The sequence below is a fragment of the Hypanus sabinus genome, chromosome 19, assembly GCF_030144855.1.
Source record: "Hypanus sabinus isolate sHypSab1 chromosome 19, sHypSab1.hap1, whole genome shotgun sequence".
NCBI classification, from domain to species: domain Eukaryota; kingdom Metazoa; phylum Chordata; class Chondrichthyes; order Myliobatiformes; family Dasyatidae; genus Hypanus; species Hypanus sabinus.
The window spans coordinates 54,454,552-54,478,293 of record NC_082724.1 but is presented as its reverse complement, the minus strand read 5'-3'; the positions used below and the strand labels follow the sequence as shown (position 1 = coordinate 54,478,293).

The following is a 23,742-nucleotide window of genomic DNA, read 5'->3' as shown; positions in this document are numbered from 1 at the left end:
ATGATGGAAATCTAGAGCAACACACACAAAATGCTGGAGGAACTCAGCAGGTCAGGCAGCATGTATGAAGAGCAATAAACAGCTAACATTCCAGGCCAACGTTCTTCATCAGGACTGGAAAGGAAGGGGGAAGAAGCAGAGTAAGCAGGTGGAAGGAGGCAAAGGAGAAGGAGCTGGGTTAGAGGGAAGGTTGGGGAGGGGGATGATGTGAAGGGAGAGATTAGATGGAAGAGGTAAAGGGCTGAAGAAAAGGGAATTTGATTGGAGAGGAGAGGAAGAAAGAGGAGGAGATAGGGCACCAGATGGAGACAATAGGCAGGTGAGGAGAAGGTGTAAGAAGGGAGCCATAATGGGGAATGGAATAAAGAAGAAGCTGAGATACCTGCATCCAATTACTTATCTACTTTTAAGCATATAATACTTTCTGTTTTAGTGTTTTTATTCTGTTCAAACATTCACTCTACTCTTTCATGGCTTTCACCACCTTTTTATTCTTGCTTCTTCCTCTTTCTTTCCAGCCCTGCTGAAGGTCTCGAGCTGAAACGTTGACTGCTTATTCCCCTCCAAAGATGCTGCCTGATGTGCTGAATTCCTCCAGCATTCTGTGTGTGTTACTCTGGATTTTGAGCATCTGCAGAATCTCTTGTATCTATTCTTTCACTAAAATCTCTACATCGTACCTTCTCTTATTTAAACACACATCCTCCCCCTACCCCCATCTTCAAGTCTACATTCATCACTGGGTAATTCTTGAGTATTATATACTCCTGAATAACCCTTTTATCCTTTGTGTGTTTACAAAACATTATTGGGCTCTCATCTCTCTTGACCTGTTTTCTCTTACTTTCACTCTCGAACTTTAATACCTCCAGGCCTTCTATGTTGTTGAGCTCCTGATATCTGACAAAGGGTTTGTTTTCTCCCTTGCCCTTTCATGTGCTATGCTGGGATGATTAAGTTCCCAGGCTATAATCACTGCCAGGTTAACAAGGTGCATGTCCCTTGGAGCAGGAGGTCAGGGGAAGGTGTCACCATGATGTGCAAAAGTCACTAGGAAGACTCAACTACAGAAGTGCTCTGGCCATGTCCTATATTGACATTTGAGTCATAGAGCACTACAGCACATAACAGGCCCTTCAGCCCATCTAGTCCATGCTGAAACCATCTAAACTGCCTACTCCCTGCTCTGGGACCATGCCCTCCATACCTGTACCATCCATGTGCAATCTGCTTTCTTTATTCACAGTGCTGCCAGTTCTTCTACATTAGTTAATGTATCACTGGAAAGGCTTCTGCCTTGCTGTTTGCTGCAGTGGTATTTGAGAGTGGTGCATTTTACTTAGCATCAAGCAGAGGGATAATTTCATGAAGGTATCAACAGCCTCTGTGCTGGCAACGGGCCAACTTCCCATCTCACTTCAGGCCAAATGTACTCATTAGCCATTTTATTAGGTACCTCCTGTGTTCGTGGTCTTCTGCTGCTGTAGCCCATTCACTTCAAGGTTCAAGAGATACTCTTCTGCACACAGCAGCTGCAATGCACGGTTATTTGAGTTACTGTCGCCTTCTTGTCAGCTCGAACCAGTCTGGCCATTCTCCTCTGACCTCTCTCACCAACAAAGCATTTCCACCCACAGAACTGCTGCTCTCTGCACTGGATGTTTTTTTTGTTTCATGTACCATTGTCTGTAAACTCTGCAGACTACTGTGTGAAAATCTCAGCTGTTTCTCAGATACTCAAACCACCCTGATTAGCACCAACTATCATTCCATGGTTAAAGTCACTTAGTTTACATTTCTCCTCCATTCTGATGTTTGATTTGAAGCACAGAACCTCTGGACCATGTCTGCGTGCTTTTATGCATTGAGTTGCTGCCACCTGACTGGCTGATTAGATATTTGCATTAACGAGCCGGTGTACAGGTGTATCTAATAAAGTGGCCATTGAGCGTAAAGTCTCCATTTAGAGCATAGGGCATAGGATCAGAATTAGGCCATTTGGGTCATTGAATCTGCTTCATCATCCCATCGTGACTGACTTACTGTCCCTCTCAACTCCATTCTCCTGACTTCTCCCTGTAATCTTTGACATCCTTACTAATCAAGAACCTATCAACCTCCACTTTAAATATACCCAATGACTTGGACTCCACAGCCACCTATGGCAATGAATTCCACAGATTCATCACTCTCTGGCTGGAGAAGTTCTTCCTCATCTCTGTGGAACAGCAGGGTCTAGTACACTGCTTTATGGAAACCCGCCATTTTGGAGTCAACACTGCAACCTGATGCCTTTACCATTCTCCACAAAGACAGAACAGCTTAATCTTTTAAAGGTAGAGGAGGTGGAGTATGCTTTAGATTAACTCATTGTGGAGCACAGATGTGGTGGTTCTGTCTCAGTCCTGCTCCCCTGACCTGGGACATCTAGTGGTCAAGTGTTGTGCATTTTATCCACTGAGGGAATTTTCCACCATCATCCTGGTAGCAGTGTATGTTTCACCTCAGGGCAGTGTCAGACAGGCTCTGAAGGAGCAGAGCACAGTCATCAGCAATCATGAAACAGCACAGCCTGATGCCCTCCCTCCCTTTTATTGTGGGGGATTTCAACCAGGCCAGCTTGAAGAAGACTCTGAACAACTACCACCAACACATCCCCTGTGAAACCAGAGGAGCCAACACACCAGATCACTGTTACACCAACATCTAGAACACTTACCGTGCCATCCCACACCTGTACTCTGGGGAGTCCGATCAGCTGGTTGTACTTCCTACGCCCAGCACATAGGCAGAGACTAAAGACCGCAGAACCAGCGGTGAGAACAAAGGAAGATGGAGGAGTTGCTTACAGGTCAGCTTTGAGTCAGTGGACTGGATAATATTAAGGGACTCATCTTTGAATCTGAATAAATGTGCCACAGTAGTCACTGACTTCACTGACCTGTGTGGATGGGTGTGTGTCTTCGAGAACATACCAGACATACCTAACCAGAAGTTGTGGATGAACCAGGAGATTCATAGTCTGCTGAGGGCTAGATCTGTGGCATTCAGTACTGGTGATCCAGAACTATACAACAAGTCCAGGTATGACTTTTGGAAGGCTATTTTAAGGGTGAAAAAACAATTCTAATTGAAGTTAGAGATGGGGTTGGATGCATGCCAGCTCTGGCAGTGTTTGCAGGCCATTGCTTCCTACAAGGTGAAACCTGACATCATGATGCTCTCACTCCCAGATGAGCTCAATGCCTTCCATGCATGCTTTGAAAGAGCATCTGGTGACCCTATGATCTCTGTCTTGGAGGCCAATGTCAGAACAACTTTCAAGAGGGCGAACCCTCGCAAGGAGTCTGCCTCTGATGGTGTAACCTGATAGAACCCTGTGCTAACCAACTGGCAGGAGTGTTGAAGGACATCTTCAATATCTCATTGCTGAGTCAGAAGTTCCCATCTGCTTCAAAAGGATGACAATCATATTGGTGCCTAAGAAGAGTAGGATGAGCAGCCGCAATAACTATTGCCCAGTGGCACTCACATTCACTGTGATAAAGTGCCTCGAGAGGCTGGTCATTCATGGCCATAATCAACTCCTGCTTAACTTGTAATTTGCCTATCACCACAACAGGTCTACAGTGGATGCAATCTCACTGGCTCTCCGCTCGGTCTTGGACCACTTGGACAGCAGCAATATCTACATCAGGCTGCTGTTTATTGCGTTTAACATAATCAACAAGCTCCAAAAACTCTGTACCTCCCTCTGCAACTGGATTCATGGCTTCCTCACTGGGAGATCAGTCAGAGCAGATGGGAAATAACACCTCTTCCTCACTGACAGTCAACAAGGATGCATGCTTTACCCACTGCTCTACTCTCTCCACACCCACGACTACGGATAGGCACAGCTCAAACACCACTGGGGGACAGAACTATGATGGTGCTAGACCATGGCTTCTTTGAACTCATCTGTGAAAACAACTTAATTTCTACCTTTAATGTCTCTCTTTTGCCTTTTCAAGGTGGATGGGGTTCTGTCGAAGACCCTGACCCAGAGCTGCACTCTGGTTCCTGCTCTTGGGGCTCTCCGACTGGCCATTTGTTGATATCCCAAGGATACGACTCAGAAGAGAAGCTTGCCTTCGGGGTTCCAAGGCTTTGAGGCCCTGGAGATGAGCCAGTTCTATGCCAATGCCATGAACTGAAGCATGCATCGCAGGAGGAAACTGAACATCAGATCAGCTACCAGGTTTCTGTACTCAGATCCCTCTCTCTATCTCTCTTTCTCTTGTTGGTGGGGAAGAGTTCGTTGTCGATTCTCAAGTTGGAGGACTCGGGGAAAAAAAAGCAATGTGGCAGACTTTAACATCATAAATCAGTGAGTGTTTTTTTTTCTCCATCTTGTTCCTCTTCCCTCTTGCTGTGTGACACCTCTCTGCCCCTTTATTAGGGAGAGAGCCTATAATATGTGGATTGTCAGGTGAATGATTTGTACTGAAGATAATGGTCTTTCTTGGGGGCTTTCCTATTTCTTGCTTGGTGGGTGGAAGATGCTGATGCTTTTCTGTAGAAGTGGGAGAGGGTCGATGCTTTGCTGCTACTTGTGTGTGGTGAGGGGGAGTGGGTGGGCTTTGGGGTTCTAACGTTTTTACTGTCATTCACTCTTTGGGGTACCCTTCTGTTTTCATGGATGTCTGTGAAGAACAAGAATTTCAGGTATACATTCTCTGATATTAAATGGAACTATTGACTATTGAAATTTGCTGATGACACAACTACTGTTGGCAGAGTTTCAATGGTGATGAGGAGGCATACAGAAGTGAGATAGATCAGCTGGTTGACTGGTGTCACAAAAACAACCTTGCACTCAATGTCTGTAAGACCAAGGAACTGATTGTGGACTTCAGGAAGGGGAACATCAAGGCAGCAGCAGTGGAAAGGGTGAGCAGTTTCAAGTTCCTGGTGTCAACATCTCTGAGGATCTATCCTGGGCCCAACATATTGATATAATTACCAAAAAGCTATGAAAGAGGCTATACTTCATTAGTAATTTGAGGAAACTTGGTATGTCACCAAATACTCTTGCAAATTTCTACAAGTGTACTTTGGGGAGCATTCTAACTAGTTGCATCACCTTCTCGTGTGGAGGGGCCACTGCACCGGATCAGAAAAAGCAGCAGAAAGTTATAAGCTCAGTCAGCTCCATCATGGGCAACTAGTCTTCCCAGCATCAAGGGCACATTCAAAAGATGATGCCTCAAGAAGCCAACACCCATCATTAAGGACCCCCATCACCCAGGACATGCCCTCTTCTCATTGTTGCCATCAAGGAGGTGGTACAGGAGCCTGAAGACACACACTCAATGTTTCAGGAACAGCTTCTTCCCCTACACCATCAGATTTCAGAATGGACAATGAACCCATGAACACTACCTCACTTTTGTTTGCTCCCTTTTTGCACTACTTACTTAATTTAATTTTTACACATATTTCTTATTATAATTTATAGTTTTTTTTTATTATTTGGTATTGCAATGTACTGCTGCCAGAAAACAACAAACTTCACGACATATGCCAGTGGTATTAAACCTGATTCTGATTCTCAAGGGACATCATTGTGTGGCTGTACCCCCTGGTCCTAGACTCCCCCACTATTGGAAAAATTCTCTCCACGTCCACTCTATCTAAACCTTTCAATGTTTGAAAGGCTTCAGTGAGATCCCCCCTCCCATTCTTCTAAACTCCAGGGAGTACAGGCCCAGAGCCTTCAAATGCTCCTCGTACATTCACCCTTTCAATCCTGGGATCATTAGTGTGAACTTCTTCTGGATCCTCTCCAATGCCAGCACATCCTTTCTTAATGAAGGGCCCAAATCTGCTCACAAATCTCCAAGTGCAGTGTGACCTACGTCATTTAGGACGCCCATCTCAGGGACCCCCAGGGGCAGTATCACTGTCCGTGCATTGAAGAGTCAATCTGTCCCATTCATAAGCACCTCTCAACATTTTCCACTTTCACCTGTAAGGACATTCTTTGTGTGACTACATGGATTTCCTCTGTGTGCCCCAGTTTCCTCCCATGTCCCAAAGGCGTACAGTACATTTAGGGTGAGTGAGGTGTGGGCATGCTTTGTCAGTGCCAGAAGTGTGGTGACACCTCTGGTGCCCAGCACAACCCTTGCTGATTTTATTTGGCATCACTGACACTTTTCATTGTATGTTTTGATGTACATGTGCCAAATAAAGCTAATCTATCTTTCTTTCTCTATTTCTTCCTTTCCCCTGACTTGAGTTGAGTGGGAAAGATTTGTAAGGGGCTTGTGGAGCAACTTCACCCAGAGGGGTGGTGGGTATATGGAACAAGCTGTCAGAGGAAGTATTTGAAGTAGGTACTATAACAATATTTAAACAGGTACATGGAAAGGTGTAGAGGCATGTAGGCCAGACACAAGCAAATGGAATTAGCTAAGGTAGGCAGGCATCTTGGTTGTTATGGACAGTTGGGCCAAAAAGCCTGTTTCTGTGTTGTATTTTTCTATGACTCTATAGCTAATGTACTGGTTGACAGGTGCTCAAAGTTATGAATGCTCTTCTTAATCAAATTCTTAATATTAAGCTACAGGAAAAAGTAATGGGGTTCTTCTGTGAGCTAACATAGGAGTGATGCGCCAAATTGCCCCTCCCTATGTTTCAAGGAAACCTACTGCATTAATGTGAAACATGGAAACTTTTTAACTCATCCTTGTTTTATCTGGTTTTCTTCACAAGTAAAATTGGACCATCTCTGACTCCTCTCTGTACCTGCATTCTTGAACCTCCCTTAGGCACTGAGCTCACTGCAATCCCTTTCAGTGCTTGCCTTGTGTTCCGGCATAGGTACCATCTGAAAGCCATCAGCCACACAGAAATAGAGAAGGAGTGAAATTGTATAAAGCTACAAAGGAGGCTTATCCACAGGCCGGGCTTACCTGAACTGTTGATGTTCCTTTGAGCTGCGGATCTTTGCTGCAAACCTCTCCGCCAGCTTGTCCAGGCTCCGCGAGTACTCCACCTCGATCTCCGCCTTCCTCCTGAAGAACTCCTGTAAATCCTGCAGAAGCTGGAGACGGGATTCCGATTGCTGCTCCAGACATTTCAGCTGCTCCGCCAACTGTGCTCGGATCTCTACGAGAAACATGAAAGGCTATCGGTTAAAACCGGAAGGGGAGAAAGAAATGAAACAGTAACAAGTCAACAGCAACCTGGGATTCTGCAAAAATCTTTGAAATCAACCATTTTTGCCGTACATCAGCTTATTTATTAAATTCACCTCAGGGTTACATATGGTTACATATATGTACAATCATAGTAGATTTAAGGACTTTGACCTATTTATGCACAGCAACATTCCACAAGTAGTGATGTGATAAATGATTAGGTAATATTATTCAAGTGCTTTTTGAAGCAAAGAATTTTAAACATTACAGGGATGTCCTGATGTTTCTTCAAATTAGTGCAACAAGATCTATATTCACTGGGTTACCCAGGGAACGTCAGCTAACTTCCGTTCCAAAAGATCCTGACCCAATCAACCATACAAAACACACAAAGTGCTGGAGAAACGCAGCCAGTCAGGCAAAAACAATGGAGAGGAATAAACAGTCAACGTTTCAGGCCAAGACCCTTCGTCATGATGGAAGTTCCTCCAGCATTTTGTAGGTGTTGCTCTGGATTTCCAGCATCTGCGGAATCTCCTGTGTTTAGTATCTATCATGCTCTTGGACTGGACTATGCCAGCTGGCATAGGACCATAAAACATAGGAACAGAATTAGGCCATTCAGCCCATCGAGTCTGCTTCATTATTCCATTATGGCTGATTTATTATCCCTTTCAACCCCAGTCGCCTGCTTTGATACATAACAAAATAAGTCTCTCAGGTGGGACAGGAATTTACAAATTCCTGATACAGAGGTATCAGGTATCCATCCGCTTAGTATGGCCGACAGCTTACACAGAAGGAGGTAATTCAGTTGAACAGAAAAGCTTTGCCCAGTTCTCCCCATACTTTCCACTCCAATTCATTGCTGATCAATTTACCCTTGTTCTCCTTTCTGATCCTGAAGCGGTCAAGTTTTCCCAAGCTCTGTTTCCACAACTGCCAGCAGCCCACTGGGACCTGAGCCAAATGCCTATCCTTCATGACGAGGGATGGGGGTGGGGGGGGAATCTATTCAGCCACAAGAGGCAACAGGCTAATTAGTGACAGAGGCAGCCAGCTCGTTAATGAGGAAAGGCAGCAGGTTCGTCAACAAATCCAGGCTAATCAACGACAAGAGGCAGCGCGCTGGACAATGGTCAACAATGAGGGGCGGCAGGCTGGTCAATGACAAGGGGCAGCACACTAGACAACGATGAGAGTCGGAAGACTCTAACAGTGAGGCACAGCAGTGATGAGAGGGAGCAGGCTATTCAACAGCGAGTGGCAGCAGGTTTTCAGCGATGAGAGGTAGCAGGCTATCCAGGAGGATGCTTGAACAAGTCTTGTCCACAGCTGAGCTCTCTCCAGTTTCTGCCTGGTAAATTGCGTTGGTAGGAAGGTCGCTGGGTCCTGGCTGACTGTCAGTACCCCAACCCTGGGGTAGGAAGCTCAATCCTGCGGCTGTTGCACCTCACCGGGATGGATCCACACTCAGGTGTTCCTGGGCGATGTGAGTCACTGCTGCAACCAACCGTACGTGCTCTGTGCAATCACAGTCAAGGATGAAGAGGAATAAATTTTCAGAGTAAATGGGATGATGCATCATGGTCTTCCCCTTGACATGATGCATCACAAGGCCTGTTACCATGGCAATGCCGCCTCCTTCTCACATTGCTTTGCTACATCAGTAGGCGGTATTCTGGAGGTGGGAATGGAAACTAGCATTCAATGAGCAAGAAAATGAGGGCTGGGGAGAGTGCAGCCATCACCATGGCTGCGCAAAGACACAAACACCCAGTGTCCTGAACCTCTGGGAATGGACCCTATGTTGGAGGCAATCCTGAAGGTAGGGAACATTGTAACTGACTCAGCTCCTCAACCCACATTGTTACAAATACCCTTACTCCAGCCATCCTCCTGTTCTTCACATTCCCAGAAAACACCTTGGGATTTTCCTTAATCCAAGGCCTTCTCATGTCCTCTTCTCCCTCTTCGAAGTCCGTGCTTCTGCTCCTTGCTGGCTACCTTGTAACTCTCTAGAGCTCCGTTCAACCTTTGCTTCATAAACCTTAAGTATGCTTCTTTCTTCATCTTGACTAGATGTTCCACATCTCTTGTCAACCTTACATAGAAACATAGAAAATAGGTGCAGGAGTAGGCCATTCAGCCCTTAGAGCCTGCAACGCCATTCAGTATGATCATGGTTGATCATCCTGTACCTACTTTCTCTCCATACCCCCTGATCCCCTTAGCCAAAAGGGCCATATCTAACTCCCTCTTAAATATAACCAATGAACCGACCTCAACTGTTTCCTGTGGCAGAGAATTCCACCGACTCACCACTCTCTGTGTGAAGAAGTTTCTCCTCATCTCGGTCCTAAAAGGCTTCCCCTTTATCCTTAAACTGTGACCCCTCGTTCTGGACTTCCCCAACATCGGGAACAATCTTCCTGCAACTAGCCTGTCCAATCCCTTTAGAATTTTATACGTTTCAATAAGATCCCCCCTCAATCTTCTAAATTCCAGTGAGTATAAGCCCAGTCGATCCAGTCTTTCTTCATATGAAAGTCCTGCCATCCCAGGAATCAATCTGGTGAACTTCCTTTCTACTCCCTCTATGGCAAGAATGTCTTTCCTCAGATTAGGGGATCAAAACTGCACACAATGCAGTTACCATTCTTTCCCTGCCTCAGTGGGACAAAGCTATCCAGAACCCCATGCAATTGCTCACTAAGCAGCCTCTAGTGTTCAAAGTAAATTTATTATTGAAGTACATATATGCCACCATATACAACCCTGAGATTCATTTTGTTGCGGGCATATTCAATAAATCTGATAACTATAACAGAATCAAAGAAAGACTGCGCCAACTGGGCGTACAACCACTGTTGTGTATGTCCCTGAGTACACCCTTTCACAATTTACTCTATCATATTCCTGTCTAATTGCAACATAACGCCCTTTTCCCTAATTAAATACTTTCCAATTCCATCTGCTCCGAGGCTATAGTAAAGGTCAGGGAGTTGTGGTCACTGTTTCTGAAATACTCACCCACTGAGAGATCTGACAGCTGGTCTGGTTCACAGCCTGGCACCAGATCCAGTCTGCCCTCTCCTCTAGTTGGCCTGTCTACATAGCATGCCAGTAATCCTTCCCGGACACACCTAGCAAATTCCATCCCATCTAAACCCTTTGCTCTGAGGAGATGCCAATCAATATTAGGGAAATTGAAGCCAACAACCCTGTTATTGTTGCACCTTTCCAAAATCTGTCTCACAATCTGTTCCTCAACGTCTCTGTTGCTATTGGGGAGTCTACTGACTACTCCCAATAGAGTGATTGTCCCCTTTCTGTTTCTGACTTACACCCACAGTGCATCAGTAGACAAACCCTCCATGATGTCCTCCCTTTCTGCAGCAATAAATCCATTTTTCCCCTTCTAACTGTCTGCGGGGCCTGCTGGGAAGAGGGCCGCTGAACAAGCCTTGCGGAGGCTCACCTGCGTCAGTGCATGCTTAGGCTCGTTCTTGCTGCTTGAGATGGGGGCTGAGCTTGCACTGCTGTGTGGAGATCCCATACACCTCTCCGGCTGCAAACCAAGGCCCTACCAGCACCCTTGCATCTACGCATTTACTGCGCTGGGGGCACCATCTTCCACTGCTCCAGGTGGAAGGCCACCTGCATTGCTGAGTCAACTTCCTGCGTACAAAATACCTCTGGTTGCAGGTATCCAGCGCAATGCGCTTCAGTGATTAAGCATAAAGTGAGGTGCAGCTCAGGCTGTGAGTATGGTCTGCATTGGTTATAGATCTACACTACAGCTGCTACAAGCTGTCACGCAAGATTACAGATTGCAGCTTGCCACTGCGACTCAATACTTCCACTGATAAGCTCACCACCTATGAACTGCAGGACTGCACCAACAACTGCAGTAGCTGACAGCCTTCAGAACCAGAATCAGGTTACTATCACTGACATATGTTGTGAAATGTGTTGTTTTGTGGCAGCAGTACAGTGTAATACATAAAGTACACTATAAATTATGATCAGAAATATATATTTAAAAAATTAATAAGTAGTGCAAAAGAGAGAGCAAAAATAGTAAGGTAGTGTTCATGGGTTCAGGGTTCACTTAGAAATCCGATGGGGTGGAGAAAAGGCTGTTCCTAAAATACTGATCGTGTGTCTTCACACTGATGGTAGCGATGAAAAGAGGGCACGTCCTCAGTCGTGGGGATCGTTAATATCGAGTGCCACCTTTTTGAGGCATCTCCTGGTGAAGATGATCTCAGTGTTGGGTGGACCACTCCTGGTAGCGTGGGGGATCAGGGAAGTGGTGAGCACCCTCAGTCTCAAACACGTATAGCTACGATGACATAAACAAGGACACAAATGAAACCCATTTACAAACTCGTTTCTGTTTGAGTCACTGCCAAATAACAACAGATTGATAATGGTTTCCTTATTAAAAGACAGAGAATGGAGATTTGTGGTCTTGCTTCTGACAGCTTAATTTACTTGAAATCATTTTCAGCCATTATTACTGCTGGAGATTCAAAACCAACATAGGACTCCATCCAAACAACAGTTCATCATGGATTTGATAATATTCACTGGTCTACATATTAACACAAACCTTAATTACTAAAGCAGTACGTTTGCCTCCCTTTCCGCCAAACACTTCGCTGAATTATGTGTATTGATTTGGCATTTCAATTGCACCCACTTGAGATTCTAATCAAGAAAACCACCATTATTTTCAATAATTTCCAAGTCAAACCAGTGAAGAGACAAATTTGCTGTTTCCCTGCTACTCTGCATTCTTAGAAGTTTAACAATAATCGGCATGTCATCAAAGCCTGTCAAACTTCTATAGAAATTCAGCAGAAAGCGTTCTGATGGGTTGAATCACAGCCTAGAATGGAATATCGGATATATGGGAACATCAGAGGCTACAGGAATGGTGGCCTCAGACAGTTCCAACGTGGACACAGCTCTCTTCACCACTGAGAACATCTACGTGACGTGATGTCTCAGGAATGTGAAATCCACCACCAGGGTGAAGCCCCCTTCTCAAAGCTGCCATCAGGCAGGGGACACAAGAGCCTGAAGACCCACACCTCAAGGTTCAACAATAGCTTCTTCCCCACTGCCATCAGGCTCTTGAACAGATCTGAAAAACCCAAACACTTCTCTCAATTTACTCTAATGTCATTATGTTTGTTTTTCTTTATGTTGTCATGTAGATTATATATAATTTATGATAATTTAAATTGATGTTAATTTACATTTGTCACGTTTATAACATATTGTTTCTGCAAAACGCCAACTGTCATGACACTGGGTATGTATGTATGCCCACAACAATAAATTCGAACACAATCCACCTCCTGCCCCCACCCAGGTTATGCTACTGACTGTCAGATCACAAATCCATTGAGTGAACAATGAAGAGAAAATCTACAGATGCTGGAAATCCAAGCAGCACACACAAAATGCTGGAGGAACTCGGCAAAGAGAACAGTCGACATTTCGGGCCGAGACCCTTCATTAGGTCCTGACTGAAAGAAGCTACATAAAGTCGTTAAATTAGTCAGCTCCATCTTGGGTATTAGTTTCTGTAGCATCCAAGACATCTTCAAATCTTCAAGGAGCAGAGTCTCAGAAAGGCGTGTCCATTATTAAGGACCCCCACCATGCAGGTTCATGCCCTCTTCTCATTGTTAGTGTCAGGTAGGAGATACAGAAGCCTGAAGGCACACACTCAGCGATTCAGGAACAGCTTCTGTCATCTGATTTCTAAATGGATGTTGAACCATGAACACTACCTCACTTTTTTATATATTATTTCTGCCTTGTACTATTTTAATCAAATTGTTTAATCTGCATACTGTAACTGATTTCCTTTTTTTTCTTTCTATATTCTCACGTATTACATTGAACTGCTGCTGTTAAATTAATAAATTTCATGATGTATGCTGGTGATATTAAACTTGATTCTGATTCTGGGTATTAACATCTCTGAGGATCTATCCAGGTCCCAACACATTGACGGTGCTGCCACACCAGCGGCTATATTTCATTAGGAGTTTGAAGAGTTTGGGTATGTCACCACAGACATTCACAGATTTCTACAGGTGTAAGCATTCTAACTGGTCGCATCATCATCTGGTAGGGAGGGGCCACTACAGTCTTATTTAGGAACTGTTTTGTGGTGTGAGTGTGGACACAACCAGCCCTGAGACACCAGGCAAGGTCATTTGATTCTAAACAATTGGTTTATTGATCATTACAGAATGATTCTCTGGTGCTTCCCACTCCCTTCTCCTTTTCCCAAACTTGATTCCTCTCTCCTTGCCCCCTTCCCACTCTCAGTCCACGATAGAGACCCACATCAGAATCAGGTTTAACATTGCTCACATATATCATGAAATCTGTTTTTTTCTGCAGCAGCGTTACAGTGCAATACATATAGTTACTACAGTAGTGTGTAAAAGCCTTAGGCACCCGAGCTATAGATATGTGCCTAAGCCATTTGCACAGTCCTGTATGTTAGTGATAATAAACTTGATTCTGATCTGTCTCTGGGGTTCTTCTCAAAAATGAGGACTCAGCATTTCTCTGATTCTTCTCTGCTAAACAGTATTTGTGCAAGAAATGTCCAATGCAAATTCCCAGCAATTTTACCGGACCCTGCTCCCAAAGCCAGAGAAACAGCACACACAGGGTCTAATTTAGGAATATGGGAAGAGTCAAGGGGATTATTTCGCCAATGCTCATTTTTCTTTTTCCAACTTAGATTACAATTTTTAAATTGCTGTTAATAATCGCAGCATGTCCATGCCTGCTTTTTAAAATTATTTTATTCAATGATTCAGTCCTTCCATCTCAATGAATCCACACTGACAATGAGCAGCAGCGGACCTAACACTTTAACCATTTGTCTTGCCACAGATGCTGCCTGACCTTCTGAGAGTTCCCTATTGTTATTTCAGATTTTCATCAACCTGCAGCGTGGCAAACAGAGCTCGTCATTTCCTTCCATCCAAGGTAAACTGCGTGGGGTTGCATTATAGGGTGTGTGTTGGTGCAGTGGATAACCAACCAGACCAGTAATCCCGAGACCAAGAGTTCAAATCCCACCATAACAGTTGTGGAATTTAAATTCAATTAATCATCTGCTATTTCAAAAAAAGCTATTCATACACTCTGTGGCCACTTTATTCGGCCAGTCGATTGGACGGAAATTTTTAATCTGGCTCGAAGTCCACTCCAGCAGTGGGTGACATGGCTGTATTTGCATTCTTGAGAGTATGTTTCACCAAATTCTTCAGGATACTGCAAAAACATCAGAACGTTCAGGTTACAAGCTGTCGATTGCAGCCCAGAGAAAGTGCAATTAGCAAAATAGTCAATAGTGCCTGCAAAATATCACCCTATATTGACAGCACCATCTTGGAAAGATGGAAATCTAATCAGCCAATCACGTGGCAGCAGCTCAATGCACAAAAGCATGAAGATATGGTCAAGAGGTTCAGACCAAACATCAGAACAGACCAGACTATGTAACAGTTTCTTCCCCCAAGCCATCACACTCCTCAATACCCAGAGCCTGGACTGACTGCCCTCTACTGTGCCTATTGTCTTGTCTATTATTTATTGTAATGCCTGCACTGTTTTGTGCACCTTACGCAGTCCTGGGTAGGTCTGTAGTTTTTTTTCTGTGTTGTTTTTACGTAGTCCAGTGTAGTTTTTGTACTGTTTCATGTAGCACCATGGTCCTGAAAAACATTGTCTCGTACCAGCAGTTACGGTTGAAACGACAATAAAAAGTGACTTGACTTGACTTGACTTGACGTGAACTGTGATCTAATTGACTTTGACCATGGAAAGACTACTGATGCCAGACAGGGTGGTTTGGATGCCTCAGAAACTGTTGATCTCCTGGGATTTTCAAGCACAACAGTCTCTCATTTAAAGGGAATGGTGCAAAATACAAAAAAAATCCACTGAGTGGCAGTGAAAACGCCCTGTTAATGAGAGAGGTCAGAGGAGAATGGCCAGTCTGACTCAAGCAGACAGGAAGGTGACAGCAACTCAAAGAACAAAAAAGACAACAACAGTGCCAAGCAGACGAGCTTTACTGAACCCACAACACATCACACCTTGGGTGGGCTACAGCAGCAGGTGGCCACTGAGGGTAACCTCTGACCTTTCACCTTTGCCACACTGAAAGTAGATCTGAGAAGGCGTAAGCTGACTAACCTGCTTTGTTACTTGGACAACATGCAGGACCTCTACATGAGAGAAAATGCAGTTATGCGCTAGAAATCAATTGGTGCTAATTACAGGCGATGATTTGGAAACGCAGAATTGACAGGGACGAGGCTGGGATGTGGGCTGGCATACGCAACACTGGGCAGCAGGCAATGTTGTTTCTAAATAAACCCACTGCTATCCGACTGGAGGACTTGTCACATTGTGTACAAACAGAGCCGCAGGCGGCAGCAAACCGGTGCAGTAGCGAAGGGTTCGGAACTGATGGTTTAGATTTTCAAATGTTTGGACAGAGGGAGATTAGACGTGAAGGCCCATCACTTGGAAGAAGACAACAGTTTGGCTCACGTTGATTATGAAACTTTAAGGGAGGTGGTCAGAGGAAGGCCCGAGTGTTGGCAGCATTTGTGCGTGTTAGCCACATGGGTGTCCTTGGGTGACAGGGAGAGTTTACCATGCTGTGTCTCTAAATAAAGGAATAAAACCAAGCAATAGACATCCTGTTCCATGATGGAAGGCTCAATGAAGTGGAACAGCCTCTGTGCTTACATACCATGTCTGCAAGCAGACTGTAGACAGGTTTAGCCAATGACAAAATATGCAGTATGTTTCTGGTCCTGAGGGTTGTCAAACTTCATAAAACAAGTGCGATTGTTTCAAACTTCATATGACAAGAGGTGGCATTAACAGTTTGCCCTCCACATGGGAGGATGCTGAACTGCCCTGCTTGCACTCACAGCAAGGTGTTGGTGGCTGAGCAGACGAAGGGCTCCAGGGAGCTGAACGGAGATGTACACCACAGCTCAGAGAGCTTTCTCAGTGTTTCACACAGCTCCGTGCAGATGGAGGTGCAAGTACTGCGACTGCGGTCGCTGAAAAATGCAGCCAACACATATCAATTCATCCAGGCAATGCATGGATGTGTAATGTACACTGTTGAAGTAAACTGGCATAGCAGAGAATCATATTACAGGGTGACAAAAGAACACTCACTCACGCCCAGTACTTAAGTTCTGATGCAAGTTTTCAAATGTCATCTTCAAATGTTCTTCTTCATCAGAGGAATGTTCCCTGTACTCACTGGAGTTTAGAGGAATGAGGGGATCTCTCTGAAATGTTCTGAATATTGAAAGGCCTAGATAGAGTGGAGATGGACAAGGATGTTTTCTACAGTATGGGGAGTCTGGGGCACCAGCTCAAAATACAAGGACATCCCTTTAGAACAGGGATGAGGAGAAGTTTCTTTAGCCTGTGGACTAAATTGCCACAGACAGGTGTGGAGTCCAAGTGATTGGGTATATTTAAAATAGAAGTTGATAAGTGCTTGATGTCAAAGGTTACAGGGAGAAGGCAGAGAATGGGATTGAGAGGGATAATAAATCAGCCATGATGGAAAGGTGCAGCAGGCTCGATGGGCTGAATGGCTTAGTTTTGTCCCTAGGTCATTGCACTTCTGCACGTGACGATAAAGTTGACTCGAGAGCCGTTGGGCTTTGGTGTAATGCCACTTTCGGGGGGGCAGTGCTGCCAAAACACCTTGCAGTGGACTGACAAGAATGCTGGACTGTGGGACACAAGACTCTCTAGTGAGGCCCAACCCCACTGGGTGGCACAAGGCTTTACAGCCCCAGCTGTAAGTTGGGGTTTGATCCCCGCTGCTGCCTGCGAGGAGTTTGTCCGTTCTCTCTGTGGGTTTCCTCCAGGTGCTCCGGTTTGACCATACGGTCAAGGTTAATGCGGCAACACTTGCGGACTGTCCCCAGCACAACCCTCATTGATTTGATTTGACGCAAAAGGACACATTTCCCTGTGTGTGCTTCAATGTGACAAATGCAGCAAATCTTTATTTCTTCACCTTGATCACCATTGTCTCACTCAGAGTCAGGCACTGAGCTACAGGAGAACCACACTGACTCACAACGTGTGACTGATAGAGGCAACACACATACATTCGGTCCTCTGAACATCCCGGGCAGCGACTGCCCTGTCCTTTTGGAATCCAGCATTGCTGGGCTTTACATGAGGCAATCAGCATCAAACACCAGCATCCCTCCTCCCATTCAAATTCAATGCACATCGCCTTAATTATCTGCTTGGGTGGAAGCTCTCCTCCAGGCAGCTACAGTCACAATACCACGAGGCCCCTAACAGAAGCCATAGGCTCTCTCGCTTCCTGAACTCCGACCCTGGGGAGCCGTGCAGCAGTTGCTAAACAGACGCTTGTGTGCGATTTAATGCGCGTGAGATGCAGACTTCCCAGCCTCTGCAGCGTCGCAATTAAATCAGCAGAATGTTGTTCACGGAAGCTGAACATTTCCCCTACTCCCCCACCCTCGCTGTCCTGCATGCAAATTTAAACCAGATGTTTACTGCAAAAAAAACAACCTAAAGGGCCGAGGGCAAGTGGATAAAAGTTGGATAATTAAAGAGCCAGCTGTCTTCTTCATTTCCAAACCCTGCTTATTAGTTTTAATTTCATTTTGCCTGTTCATTTAGATGTGAGCTTTTGAAAATGGCTGTGTGGGGAGAACGAGTCAGTACGGGGCTTCCATGACAGAGCATGCCTGTCAGTCAATGGCAGACCTCTGATCCGAGGCTTTGGCCCTTCCCTCCTCCCCACCTGTGCCGCAGATTCCCAGCCACTACAGTCCCAGCACAATCCCATCGTCCTGAAGGTCTGGGCTATTGCAGTGTGATCGCGCTGCCCCATACGCTCTTGCTTACCGAGAACGTGCCAGCTTCTGCTCAGCAACCCTTCCAAAGCCCCACTGCCCAACACGCCTATACTGGCTCCCACAAATAGGCCAGAGATTTTGCAGATGCTGGAAATCCAGAGCAACAAACACAAAACGCCTAAAGAACTCGGCAGGCCATGGGGAAGATTAAACAGTCAACGTTTCCGACAGGGAAGCTTCGTCAGATCTGATGAAAAGTTTCAGCCCTAAACATCATCAACTATTTATTTCCTCTCCATAGATGCTGCCTGACCTGCTGAGTTCCTCCAGCATTTTGTGATATTAAAGTTCTGTTCCCTCAGGGAATTGCTCATTCTCATCACAACTACGGCAGGAATGGAACAGAGCAGAAGCAAATCTTCCCACCTGGTTGTGGGTAGGAACAGGACTAGCATAAGGGGAAAATTCTGCTCAATGGCATCTATCATATGAAGGTGCTGAAGGTAGGGGGAACAGGCCAGGACTTGGCTTTGTGACTGGTTATGGGTCAAAGTACTATTGAGTGAGGTGGTTTGTTCTGGTCCAGTGGTGCCTACACCATTTGCAGAGGGTTGTAAACTCAACCAACACAGGCACGAGCCTCCACACCATCGGGGGCATCTTCAGATGGAGATGCCTCAAAAAGGCGGCATCTATTATGAAAGACCCCCACCACCCAGGACATGTGCTCTTCTCATTACCACCATCAGGAAGAAGGTACAGAAGCCTAAAGGCACACACTCAACATTTCAGGAACAGTTTCTTCTCCTCTGCCATTGAATAATTCACAAACCCATGAACACTAACTCACTATTTTTGCTCTCTTCTTGCTCTACGTATTTTTTTAATATATATTTCTTTTTGGAATTGATAGCATATTTTATGCACTGCTGCTGCAAAACAACAAATGTCATGACATATGCCAGAGGTAGTAAAGCTGATTGTGATGAAGGATAGAGAAAGGAAGGTTTGGGGTTTATAAGCTTGTCTGAGTAGATAAATCAGGCCAGGAATCTATACAAATTCCAGGTGCCCAGTGTTTCATAAGGCCAGGCTATAAACTGCAGTAATTTATAATTTTACAAATGGGTGCAATCAACAGTGACGAGGTTCTGTCTGCATTAATGATGAAAGAATCACCTCAAAGAGTCCTGCAGCACACAGCGGGCAGGAAATAATCAACATGGACACAACCCACCCAGCGAGCTGTCTTTTCCAAAAACTCCCATCTGGAAAGCGCTATACATCTATTAAAACAAAAACGTCATGACATCTTAAAAGTTCCTCCTGCAGGCAGTTAATCTGATCAACCATTTGAGTTAGTTCTACCAACCCCTTTATCTATACCCCTGTTCTTGCACTATAAACACCTTAAACCACTTTTTATTATGTTGTTTACACTGTACATACATCTGGTTTTATGCATTTATGCACATTTTATTCCATATCCGTGCTTTATTCCCCACCTTTATTTGTATATAATTCTTTGTCCTTTCTAATTGTGGAATGTTGATTTTTGTTGAGTGTTGCACCAACACACCACAGCAATGCCAGTATATGATGAATAAAGTTAACCCCTGATCCTCGAAGCAGCCCTTCAGACTATCGAGTCCATACTGTCCTTAAAGTACCCATTTATATTTAATTCTACATCAATCCCATTTCTTTCTCCCTGCACAGGAAAAGAAAAGATCCTAGACTATTCTCTGGTTTTGAAAGGTCCGGAAAGAGTGAAAATAGAGAGTACATTTCCTCAATAGGAATGTCTAGGATCTGAGGGCACAACTTCAGAATAAAAGAACTTCCCTTTATTATTGATATGAGGAGGAATTTCTACAGACAGAGCCTAGTAAATCCTGGGTAATTTGTTGCCACAGAGGATGGTGGAGGTCAAATCATTGTGTGCACTTAAGATAGATTCAGATTCAGATTCAGTTTATTGTCATTTAAAAACCACAAATGCAATGCAGTTAAAAAATGAGACAATGTTCCCCCAGAATGATAAAAAAGCATATGACAAAACAGACTACACTAGAAAATCCACGTAACGTTTGGCAATCCCCAATCCAGAGTCCGGAGAGGCTGCTGTTTATTAATATCGCGCTACCGTCTAGCGTGTTCCCCAGAAAGGAGCTCCCATCCCACCAGACAAAGCAAGACCAAAAACTAAAGCTACAAGACCTGCACAAAACCACATAGTTACAACAGTGCAAACAATAGCATAATTAATAAAAAACAGATTATGGACACAGTAAAAATAGTCCAAGATATAAAAGGACTCTATATTTAAGAGAAATTTGGATAGATACAAGGATGAGAGGAGGATGGAGGGTTATGGTCCAGGGATTAGGCAGAATAGTTGTTCGACATAGACTAGATTGGCCAAAAGGCCTGCTTCTGTGATGTAGTGTTCAATAACTTGATGACTCTTGACAGGTTCTTGACTGATAAGGGGAGAATTGTTGATTAAAGGTCAATTCAGCAAAAGATGAGTGTGGGACAGTGTCTCAGAACTCCAGTACCCCAGGTTCAATCCTGACCTGTGTGTGGAGTTTGCACCTTCTCCTCACGACCATGGCGTGTTTCCTCCCACATCCCAAAGACGTATGAGTTGATAGGTTAATTGCTTCACTGTAAGTTGTCCCTAGTGATAGAATCTTGGGGTTGGAGGCAGTTGATGGGAATGTGGGGAGAATAAAGTGGTAATAATGGAAGTGGATGCTTTATGAACAGTGTGGACTTAGTGGGCTGAAAGGCTTCTTTCATTGCGGTACGACTGTGATGTTTCTGTGGGCAGAACCTTGGAGCTTTCTCTGCCACGATGCATTACACCCAGCTGTAACATTAGAAATTTCTGTAGTTTATACCAAGCAATGTGAAACTCTAGGGGCATCTGGAATCTGGATTTGTTTCTGGTCTGATTGAAAGCTGCTGTTCAGGCTGTACTCGTACGCTCAGGGTTTCCCTAGGGTCTCTGGCTTTTCTTCAATTTCCACAAACTTACACATTAATTCAGGTCCCAAGAGGCCTGGATGTCCGTCAAAGCCAATCCAGAACATGCTCCAGAACCAAAGCATAGTCATCGGCATTTAGAAGCTTGAAGGGTGAACTTATTGAAACCTAATAGGTCTTTAAGGGTCATGACATCATAGATGATAAAATGTTCCCACAAATGATTGACAGGACAACTTTACAGGAAAAAGGCTGCAGTCATTTAAACTGAGGATTTAAACCAGAAATTGGTGAATTTCTGGTGTCGGGGAGACTGACTCATTAGGCTGTTCAAAGAGAGGTGGATGGGTGAATATTGAGCAAACAGAGGACTATGGGAATCTGATACAGAAGAGGAGATGAGGCCTGGGGTATATTAACCCCAATAAAATTGACTAGCAGGACAGGTCTGAGGGCCTGCACGGCCGACTCCTGCCCCCATTTTCTAATTTAGAGAACTAGCCACAACATTGTGCTCCTGTAAATCAGGAACTTGGGGACTGTATAGAGTACTGACTGGGCAAAGACAAGAGATGTGTCTCATTAGAGTGGGTGTCTCTATGTAACTCCTCTTAGGGAAGAAGCAGTCTCAATATCACCTCCTCCAACAGCTGGCAACCTCACTCTGAGTACCGAATAACCTTTTGCATCTAGGGGGTTGTTGAAATAGATTGATGGGTAAGTGTAGATTGTAGAGAGAGCTTTACTCTGTATCTAACCTGTGCTGTCCCTACACTTAGAAAAACAAGTTTATTAAATATATTACAACACTACAAAATACAACAATAAATACCTTACAATATTTAATAGTAAATATTAACGCTTTAGTTTGTTATTTATGTGTGATTAATCTTTGTGATTAATGTGTGATTAAGATTTGATCTTTACCTTCCTATGTGTTATGTGTACTGCTGTGCTTTACACCCTGGTTCTGAGAAACATTAGGCAACACGAGTGAACCTGCAGACCTCAACAGAGGTCTGTGAGTTGATACCCCTGCCCCCCTTACCCCATCCCTATCTATAATTTTAGTCTGGTTCTCTTTCTCTCTTTCCCCCCCCCCTCACTATAATCTCCCCCCAGCCCTACCTTTCTTTCTCTTTTATTTCCCATAATTCTCCACCTTCCCCTAGCCCATTTCCCTTCAGCCTATCACTTCCCAGCTCTCTACTTCATCCCTCCCCCACCCCACCTTATCCCCCTCCACCATCCCATGCACTTCACTCCTGATGAAGGGTTTCGGCCCGAAACGTCATCACTACCTCCTCCCATAGATGCTGTCTGGCCTGCTAAGTTCTGCCAGCATCTTGTGTTTTTATTCCAAGAAACATTGTCTGGTTTTTACAGGTTTATACCTGTATATAGTTAAATGACAATAAACTTGACTTGAACAATAATTAACTAATAGCTAAATTAAAATACCTCCTTCCTGATCCAGGATACAATTAAGTCTCTGTGGTGACGATGCCCGGGGCTGCCATTCGTTCCTAGAGATACCCAGTCACAAACATACTCACGGTGGAGCCCTCACTGTTTGCCTACCTGCTTGCACAACCATTTTGACCAAGCTCAAGAACAAGACAATGACACCTCCTTCTACCCATCACCCTCTGCACTGGGTGACCCAATATTACTTGGGGGGGGGGGAGAGGGGCTAACGTGTAAGCAGGAGGAGCAGCTTCAGATGGTTAAACAGGGGCTGCACACTCCACGAGCGTGTGATACGCAGCCTCTTCCAGCCTACAGGGTGACAAGCAGATGGGAGATTTGGATTCAGGTTTGCTTACCACATTTACATCGAAGCACACAGTGAAATGCATTGTTTCCATTAACAACCAACATAACCCGAGGATGTGCTGGGGGCAGCCCACGTGTCACCACACTTTCTGGTGGCAATCCAGCCTGCCCACAAACCTCAGCAGAATAACACAGAAGAAAACAACAAGAGCAAAAACAAGCCTTGTTCCTCCCTCCCAGCCAGGCACATACACAGTCCTTTAACCCCCAGCACAGGCAGTCCTCCCGGGCCTCCAGCATCTAGTCTTTTGCAGATTTGTGGATCCACAGACATTGGGCCTTCAGCTTCCCTAGCAGACCTGCATTGATCCAGACACTAAAAACAACACTCTCTTCCATCCAAAGAAGGCAGAAGGCACACGGAAGCACCAGCTACCGGCCCTCTCCAAGTCATACACTCTCCAGACAGGGAAATTTATCACTGGCCCTTCACTGTTGCTGGATCAATTGAGAAACTCCCTCACCAACTGTACTATGTGACCACCTTCACCGAAAGGACCGCAGGGGTTCAGGAAGGCAGCTCGCCAGGGACAGGTAGAGCTGAAGAACAAAAGCCAGCAAAGTCCAAAAGGAAAAAGGAGCAGGATTAGACCACTCGGCCCCTCCATCTTGTCCTACATACACAGTATGACCATTGCTGATTAATACTGGACTCACAGCTGTGCCAGTTACCTCAATGCCTTGCTCTTTCAAATATACATCTATCTCCACCTTAAATATATCGATTGACCTGACCTTCACAACCCTCAGGGGCAGAGAATTCCAGAACTTCACGACTCCCTGAAAGAAGAGGC

General features: G+C 44.9%; 1 protein-coding gene across 1 annotated transcript in view; it reads right to left on the bottom strand.

The window, feature by feature from the left end:
• The window catches only part of LOC132377932 (SLIT-ROBO Rho GTPase-activating protein 3), a 304,499-nt gene that overhangs the window by 201,908 nt on the left and 78,849 nt on the right, over positions 1-23,742 (bottom strand). Inside the window, exon 2 of the mRNA XM_059944422.1 lies at positions 6,960-7,155. Within this exon, the coding sequence (XP_059800405.1) occupies positions 6,960-7,155 (196 nt within the window). The remainder of the gene's footprint in view (positions 1-6,959; positions 7,156-23,742) is intronic.